At 41.1% G+C, this 9,405-nt stretch overlaps 1 protein-coding gene across 3 annotated transcripts in view; it reads left to right on the top strand.

The window, feature by feature from the left end:
* Positions 1-3,910, top strand: part of DPY30 (dpy-30 histone methyltransferase complex regulatory subunit) — a 14,485-nt gene extending 10,575 nt beyond the window's left edge. For 2 of the 3 annotated variants that reach the window (XM_017534840.2, XM_037740744.1), the window contains exon 5: positions 3,078-3,425. In XM_017534840.2, coding sequence (XP_017390329.1) covers positions 3,078-3,150 — 73 coding nt within the window. In that variant the 3' untranslated portion in view covers positions 3,151-3,425. Of the gene's footprint in view, positions 1-3,077; positions 3,426-3,857 lie in introns of those variants that run through there. The other variant, XM_017534842.2, reaches the window with a different exon arrangement.
* Positions 3,911-9,405: the final 5,495 nt, after the last annotated feature.

The raw sequence follows: 9,405 nt of genomic DNA, 5'->3' as shown, positions 1-9,405 counted from the left end.
TTTTGAGATGGAGTCTCTGTCACCAGGCTGGAGTGCAGTGGCGCGATTTCGGCTCACTGCAACCTCCGCCTCCCAGATTCAGGCCATTCTTCTGCCTCGGCCTCCCAAGTAGCTGGGATTACAGGCACATGCCACCATGCCTGGCTAATTTTTTGTATTTTTAGTAGAGACGGCGTTTTACCTCATTGGTCAGGCTGGTATTGAACTTCTGACCTCGTGATTCGCCCGCCTCGGCCTCCTAAAGTGCTGGGTTTACAGGCGTGAGCCACCGCACCTGGCCGTATTATAAATGTTTTAATGACCCTGCCCATTTTGTCATTTGCACAATTTCTGGGTCTATTTCTGTGGATTCCTTTTTGCCTTCATTGTAGATATTTTTTTCCTGGTTATTTGCCTGCTTGGTAATTTCTGATTGTATGCTGAACATTGTGAACTTTACTTTGTAGAGGTCTGGACAATTTTGTATTTTTATTTTGTTTTGAGACAGTTTCGCTCTTGTTGCCCAGAGTGGAGTGCAGTGGCACAATTTTGGCTCACTGCAACCACTGTGTCCCGGGTTCAAGTGATTCTCCTCCTTCAGCCTGCCGAATAGCTGGGATTACAGGTGCCCGCCACCATGCCTGGCTGATTTTTGTATTTTATTTTATTATTATTTTTTTAAGACGGTATTTCACTCGTTACCCAGGCTGGAGTGCAATGGCGCGATCTCGGCTCACCGCAACCTCCGCCTCCTGGGTTCAGGCAATTCTCCTGCCTCAGCCTCCTGAGTAGCCTGGATTACAGGCAGGAGCCACCATGCTCAGCTAATTTTTTGTATTTTTTAGTAGAGACGGGGTTTCACCATGTTGACCAGGATGGTCTCGATCTCTTGATCTCATGATCCACCCGCCTCGGCCTCCCAAAGTGCTGGGATTACAGGCGTGAGCCACCGCGCCCGGCCTTTAATTTTTTTTTTTTATTGTTAATTTTTTTGAGACAGGGTCTCGTTCTGTCATTCAAGCTAGAGTGCAGTAGCGAGATCACCACTCACTGTAGCCTAGGCCTCCCGGGCTTAAGCAATCCTTTCGCCTAAGCCTCCTGAGTAGGTGGGACTACAGGCGTGTGCCATTATGCCAGACTAATTTTTAAACTTTTAGTAGAGTTGGGGATCTTACTATGTTGCTCAGGCTTAGAAGTGATCCTCCCCACTCGGACTCCCAAAGTGCTGGGATTACAGGCATGAGCCACTGCCCTTGGCCAGTAAATACATTTTTTGTAAAAAAAAAAAAAATTTTTTTTTTTTTTGACATAGAGTCTTGTTATGTTGCCCCAGCTGGAATACAGTGAGGCAATCATGGCTTACTGTAGCCTTGAACTAAAGTGATCTTCCCACCTAACTCTCCTGAGTAGCTGTAACTGTAGGCATGTGCCACCATGCCTGGGTAATTTTTTTCATTTTCTGTGGAGATGGGGTTTCATCACGTTGCCCAGGTTGATTTTGAACTATTGGGCTCAAGCGATCTGCCGGCCTTAGCCTTCCAAAGTGTGAGGATTACGGACAGGAGCCACCCAGCCCGGCCCAAAGAAGTTTTTTTTTTCTCTAAGTCGGAGTCTTGTTCTGTTGCGCAGGCTGGTGTGCAGGGTGCAATCTTGGCTCACGGTAACCTCCACCTCCCAGGTTCAAGCAAATTCTGCCTCAACCTCCCGAGTAGCTGGGATTACAGGCATGCGCTCGTAATATATTTAGTTTGTGAAAATTCATCAAGCTGTATACCTATGATATGTGTAATATTCTGTGTATTACCCTTCAGTAAAAGAACAAAAATTATAGGACAATGGATGTAGCATCACCAAGACATGTAGATGAACTCAAGTGACTAGTCAAAGAAGCAACACTAACACAGATAAGTTGGTTGTTATGTTTCTTTTCTAAAAGCTACTTCTTTCTTCAGATAATTTAAATCAATAATTCTAGTACTATTTAATATAACTACAGTGCACCTAAGAAGATAAACACATTTATAAAACTAAGCAGAGTTATTTCATATTAACACCTGTATCTAAATTATTCTTACTAGGAAAGAAATCCAAAGATGAAAAATTGGGGAAACATCTATTTTATTTTTATTTTATTTTTGAGCAGTTCACTGCTAGGAGACATCTATTTTAAACTCTACTCTGAAAAGGCATATTGAAAATGTGTTTACAAGGATCTCAAAACATTCCCAGAGCACTCTAAACAGCACTAAAAGCTGTCTACAAATAGTATTTTTCATGTAATATTTAGGGTTCACATGATGAATTATTTTACCAGGACTCTGAGTGCGTTGGCTCATGCCTATAATCCCAGCCCTTTAGGAGGCCGAGGCAGGTGGATCACGAGATCAGGAGTTTTGAGACCAGCCTGGCCAACATGGTGAAACCCTGTCTCTACTAAAAATACAAAACTTAGCTGGGCATGGTGGCGCATGCCTGTAATCTCAGCTACTCAGGAGGCTGAGGCAGAATTTGCTTGAACCTGGGAGGTGGAGTTTACAGTGAGCCAAGATTTCAGCACTGCACTCCAGCCTGTGAAACAGAACAAGACTCCATCTTGGGGGAAAAAAAAAAAACTTAATTTAGGCTGGGCATGGTGGCTCATGCCTGTAATCCTCACACTTTGGAAGGCCAAGGCGAGCAGATCACTTGAGCCCAAGAGTTCAAAATCAACCTGGGCAACATGATGAAACCTGTGTAGCTTGCACTCAGATCAAGAAACTGAATACTTGCCAGCACCTCAGAAGCCATCCATGTGACCCCTTTAAGTCATTATTCTCTTTGGGGTAATGATCGTCCCATTGTCAATCATTTTTTAAATTTGTGTTTTAAAATGGAGTTCATAACCAGATTTAAGCCATACAAAAATTTCAGTCTCTTTAACTATTTTGTTGGCTAATTAATTTGCTTGCTTATCTTATTTATTTTATTACTACAAATGTCCTTTGACTGTGAAATGAAAATTAAACTTAAAAAGATACGTTTTCATTATGGAACAATATGTTTAAATTAACACATCTAGGAAATACATTTCTAAACTTTGGATTTCTTTTCCCTTACAGACCACCAAATCCCATTGAATTTCTAGCATCTTATCTTTTAAAAAACAAGGCACAGTTTGAAGATCGAAACTGACTTAATGGGAAGAACAGAAAAATTTAGTTGCTACTGTAGATTTACATGATTAAGAGGCAGCTTTAATTGCCATGATTATATCCCCTTTTTGGATGTATAAGAACCTTCAGGACAACAGAACTTATTTCTTGAATTGCAGAAGAGAACATATTTCCCTTATTTTGATTTAATCATCATAAACCATACTTATTTAATGAGTGTATCCTGTGCAATTTTTTCTCAGATTGTCTTTGTTTTTAAAATGACCTTCAAAATAAACTGTCAAAACACCATTATTTTAAAGTAGTTTTTGTTCTGTATGACAAACATTTTACATGATTGAATTGTTTTATGAATTTCTCTTTTTCGTCTGTCTTCAAATGCTACAGAGTTTTACAACAGAGAGAAAATACAGCAGTCAAGTCTGATGTAAAAAATTTAGCCAGTTTGTCTCAGTATTGTTTCTGGACCTTTCTGAGGGTGGGATCTGGGCATCTTCAATAGCTTAAGAAATATCACAGGTGATTCTAATGTACGATAATGTTGGAGTACCAATAAAAGCATTGCAAAGGGGATACAATATCCTCTAATGCCATCAACATTTATAGTAATAGCAATAGCTATAATTTATTGCATTCCTACTAAGTGTCAGACATAGTACAGTTTTACTTAAATTATCTCTGATATAGCAGCTCTGCAAAGTAGATATTATTATTCCCATTTTGCAGATGAGGAAACAGACTTGGAGAGGTTAAGTGACATGCTCAAGACAACACTGCTGGTAAGTTTTTTTGAATGGGAATTCAAATCCTGTTCTACCAATGTGTTGCTGAATTTCATTGCTTCTTTTTGCAATAAAAAGCAGCCAGTCCTTTTTGGAGTCTATTCCCATTGTCCCCTGTGAAGAAATTGAGATAGCTCACTAGCTCAGAAAATAGAGAAATTGTCTGAAGAGAACCAGGAAAAACATTTCACTAGAATAGTGGTTCTCAAATGGGAGTGATTGTCCCTCCCCATCCCCATTTTCCCAGAGAACATTTGTTGATGTCTGGACACATTTTGGTTGTCACAACTGGAATAAGGTGGGGTTCTTGAACTCCTGACCTTGTGATCCACCTGCCTCAGCCTCCTAAAGTGCTGGGATTATAGGCGTGAGCCACTGTGCCCGGCTAGATGGGGTTCTACTGGCATCTAGTGGGTATAGATGTTGCTAAAACATCCCAACAATGAATAGGACCGCCTGCATGTCCATCTTCTCCCTCCCCAAGAATTATCTAGCTTAAAATGTCAGTGCCAAAGTTGAAAAACCCTTTGTTGGAAGCTGATTAAAGTCATGTGCCTCCAAGCTAAACAGGTTAAGGCCTTTGTGAAGTTAGAAATTTAATGCTGATTAGATATGTCTTAAATAGAGGAAATACTTATTTTAGTAGAACTGACACTCGTGGGAAGTGCTGTGTTTTTGGTTTTCATCTGTAGATCTATATATTTGAATAGGAAAAACCTGGACATACTGGGACCTTTTTAAAAATTTTTTTTATTTTTAAAATTTATTTTCATTTTTCCTATATGTCCTCTGCACTTTTTTTTTTTTTTTAAATGAGTTCTGCTCTTGTTGCCCAGGCTGGAGTGCAATGGCGCAATCTTGGCTTACTGCAATCTTCGCCTCCCGGGTTCAAGCGATTCTCCTGCATCAGCCTCCTGAGTAGGTGGGATTACAGGTGCACGCCACCACACCCAGCTAATTCTGTATTTTTAGAAGAGATGGGGTTTCACGATGTTGTCCAGGCTGGTCATGAACTCCTGACCTCCAGTAATCAACCTGCCTCTGCCTCCCAAAGTGCTGGGATTACAAGTGTGAGTCACCACGCCCAGCCAATACTATATATATATTTTGTGAGACATCATCTGGCTGTGTTGCCCAGGCTGGAATGCAGTGGTGTGATCTTGGCTCACTGAAATCTTTGCCTCCTAGGCTTAAGCCAGTCTTTCACCTTAGCCCCCCAAGTAGCAGGGACTACAGGCATGTACCACCACACCTGGCCTAATTTTTGCTTAATACTCTATTACCTCTCAGGTGTGCCTAAATTTTTCTTTGATGGAAAAATTAGTCCCACTGATCTGGCTAGTAGTTGAAAAAGTGAGTCACCAATGAGCTGGGTGTGGTAGTGCGTGCCTGTAGTCCTAGATATTCAGTAGGCTGAGGCCGGAGAATTGCGTGAACTCAGGAGACCAAGGTTGTAGTGAACCGAGATTGCCCCACTGCACTCCAGCCTGGGCGACAGAGCGAGATTGTCTCAGAAATGAATGAATGAATGAGTCACTGTAGGTAATCATAAATGCTACATACTGTAAAAAGGTTTTTTGTTTGTTTTTGAGATAGAGTCTTGCTCCATCCCCCAGGCTGGAGTGCAGTGGCACAATCTTGGCTCACTGCAGCCTTGACAACCTAGGCCCAAGTGATCCTCCCACCTCAGCCTCCTGGGGAGCTGGGACTATAGGTGCTCACCACCACACCTGGCTAATTTGCTTTTTTTGTATTTTTTTGTAGAGACAGAGTTTCACCTTGTTGCCCAGGCTCATCTTGAACTCCTGGGCTCAAGCAATCACCTACCTTGGCCTCGAAAAGTCCTGGGATTACAGGCATGAGCCACCATGTCCAGCTGTAAACATTTTTTTTTTTTTTTTTTTTTTTTTTGAGACGGAGTTTCGCTCTTGTTACCCAGGCTGGAGTGCAATGGCGCGATCTCGGCTCACCGCAACCTCTGCCTCCTGGGTTCAGGCAGTTCTCCTGCCTCAGCCTCCTGAGTAGCTGGGACTACAGGCACGCACCACCATGCCCAGCTAATTTTTTTTGTAGTTTTAGTAGAGACGGGGTTTCACCATGTTGACCAGGATGGTCTTGATCTCTTGACCTCGTGATCCACCCGCCTCGGCCTCCCAAAGTGCTGGGATTACAGGCTTGAGCCACCGCGCCCGGCCAACATTTTTTTCAAACTTAAAAATATTTCATGTGAATTTGGTAATTTTTGATTTTAGTCTTGTCTTTGGGTATGAGTTCTTCCATGGAATTCTGTATCATCCCTTTTCCACAAAGCACACCTATGATGCATGGTCTAAAAATTTCAGTTTCAAATTTTTTTGAGAATATCTTACGGTTTAGACATTTAGGAAGTAATTTGTAGTATGCTAGATTTGTTTTATCAGTCTTTATTCATCTTGTCTGCCTCTGACATTTTTTTTTTTCACTTGAGTCTTTCTAAAACATTCAACCTAATTTTGCTACAAACATTGTGTCTTACTTCTTTTCGCCTGCTGCAGCAAAATACTATAGATTGGGTGACCTGTAAACAATTTATTTCTCACAGGTCTGGAATCTGGGAAGTTCAAGATCAAAGTTGTCTAGTGAGGGCTTACTTTCTGGTTGATAGATGGCACCTTCTAGCTTTGTCCTCACATGATGGACATGGGCTAGCTAGATCTCTGAGATCTCTTATAAGAGTACTAATCCCGTTCATAAGATGACCGAATTACCTCTGAAAGGTCCCACATTCATAATGCCATCGCCTTAGGGATTAGGATTTCAACATATGAATTTGGGAGGAACACAACATTCAGACCGTAGCACATCTTTTATGTTATGTATTTATATTTCTTTGGCTTGTGTAATATTTAACTAGATTATATAATGGCAGTACCTAATACAACTGGTATAAATAAGTTAGAGAGCATAATTGATCCTTGTTGGGCATACACGCAAATGTAGAAAGAGTGCCATAATGTGAGAGTTTCTTATAGAGTGTAGCCTAGTAGCTTCAAGAGTTCTGTTTATTCATGAGTATTATTGAGTATATTTTGCTGAGGGAATGGAGAGTACCACTTACTCTCATAAATTGGTTAAATAGAAGTCAGTTTAGAAAGTTGCTACTATATGGCTAGCCACGGTGGCTCATGCCTATAATGCCAGCACTTTGGGAGGCTGAGGCGAGTGGATGACCTGATGTCAGGAGTTTGAGACCAGCTTGGCCAACATGGTGAAACCCTGTCGTTACTAAAAATATAAACATTAGCCGGGCGTGGTGGCGGACGCCTGTAATCCCAGCTACTTGGGAGGCTGAGGCAGGAGAATCGGTTGAACCCAGGAGGTGGAGGCTGCAGTAAGCTGAGATTGCACCGTTGCACTCCAGCTTGGGTGACAGAGCGATAAAAAAAAGTTACTACTATACTTTGGTGTGGTAAATTATATATAACTGGAAATCATATAAACAGTTCCTATCCTTTCACCATTTAATGCAGACGTTGTTTAGTAAACAAATACAAAAATTGAGTAAATTGATCTACCTAGTTCTGATCCACTTAAAGGAAGAATATTGAACTTTTATTTACTAATTTTTATTATTTTTATTTTTTGAGACAGTCTCGCTCTTATTGCCCAGGCTGGAGTGCAGTGGTGTGATCTTGGCTTACCAAAACCTCCACCTCCTGGGTTCAAGCGATTCTTTTGCCTCAGACTCCTGAGTAGCTAGAATTACAGGCATGTGCCACCTCTCCTGGCTAATTTTGTATTTTTAGTAGAGATGGGGTTTCTCTGTGTTGGTCAGGCTGGTCTCAGGTGGGCGGATCACCTGAGGTCAGGAGTTCAAGTCCAGCCTAGCCAATATGGTAAAACCCCATCTCTACTAAAAATACAAAAATTAGCCAGGCGTGGTGGTACGTGCCTGTAATCCCAGCTACCCGGGAGGGTGAGGCAGGAGAATCGCTGAAACCTGGGAGGTGGAGCCTGCAGTGAGCTGAGATTGCACCACCCCGCTCCCTAGGCAGCAGAGCGAGACTTCGTCTCAAAAACAACAAAACAGAAAAAACAAAACAAAACCTTGCCAGCCTTTAACAAAGCTTTTTTTAAAAAAATATTTTTATTTATTTATTATGTTTTTAGAGACAGAGTCTTGTTCTGTCAGACTGGAGTGCAGTGGCATGTTCATAGCTCACTGCAGCCTTGAACTCCTGGGCTCAAGAAATCCTGGTACTATGGCACATGGTACTACAGGGGTGTGCCACCATGTCTGGCTAACTTTTTTATTTTTAGTAAAGATGAGATCTTGCTGTGTTGCCCAGGCTGGCCTTGAACTCTTGAGCTGAAGTGATCCTCCTGCCTTGACCTCCACAAATTTTGGGATTCTAGGTGTGAGCCACTGAGCCTGGCTCCTTATATCTTTTGACTCTGTTCCATTTCTGAGACTCCTAAATATTAATAAACATGGAAAAACGCTCTATGTAAAAAATTTTATTACAAAACATTGGAAATGAATAAATTTTTATCTTACAGGAATTATTAAATATCTACTGTACTTAGTCCAGTGTTCGGATACACAGTATTTAATAAGTGTTATTTATTAAGTTTGACTTCTAAGGTGGACAGGGGCAAAGTTGACTAATACTAGGTTAGAACGCCAGTTTCAGTTGAAATCAAAAGACCCTCTCTGTGTTAAACTTGTCTCTTGATTTGTTCAAAATGCTGTGTTACCATTGTAGAATCTTTTTCTGATCTATAGGGCTTTCAGTATTAGGGAGCTTCTAAAGCTGTCAGCTGTGGATAAGTAGAATCTAAAAATGATCGGTTTAATATCTCCATGTAGATTCAAAATCAAGCTTAAAGATGTAAAAATAGAGTTTTTTTTTTTCTTTTTGGTATAGTAGTATATGTATATGGCACAAAATACAAAAGATACACAAAGATATACATTGGAAAGGTTAAATTCTTTTTTCATCCTTCCATCTGAGCCACCAAATTACTTCTAGAAGTTATTACCTACTAGAAGTATTCCATGCATATGCAGGTATACAAAGATACAAGTATTCATTTCTATACATTCTGTAATTTGCTTTTTTCACTTTTTGTTTTTGAGATGGAGTCTCGCTTTGTTACTGAGGCTGGAGTACAGTGGCACGATTTCTGCTCACTTCAACCTTCGCCTTCCGGGTTCAAGTGATTCTCCTGCCTCAGCCTCCTGTGTAGCTGGGATTAAAGGTGCGTGCCACCACGCCTGGCTAATTTTTGTAGTTTTAGTAAAGACAGGGTTTCACCATGTTGGTCAGGCTGGTCTCAAACTCCTGACCTTGTGATCCACCCACCTTGTACTCCCAAAGTGCTGGGATTATAGGCATGAGCCACCGTGGCTGGCCGCTTTTTGCATTTTTTTGAAACTCTTTCCATACTAGCATATAGTGCCATTTCATTCTTCTTCTTCTTCTTCTTCTTCTTCTTTTTTTTTTTTTTTT

This window comes from Cebus imitator, unplaced genomic scaffold (assembly GCF_001604975.1).
Source record: "Cebus imitator isolate Cc_AM_T3 unplaced genomic scaffold, Cebus_imitator-1.0 Scaffold88, whole genome shotgun sequence".
In the NCBI taxonomy this organism is placed as follows: Eukaryota; Metazoa; Chordata; class Mammalia; order Primates; family Cebidae; genus Cebus; species Cebus imitator.
This window is presented reverse-complemented; position numbering and strand designations above follow the sequence as displayed.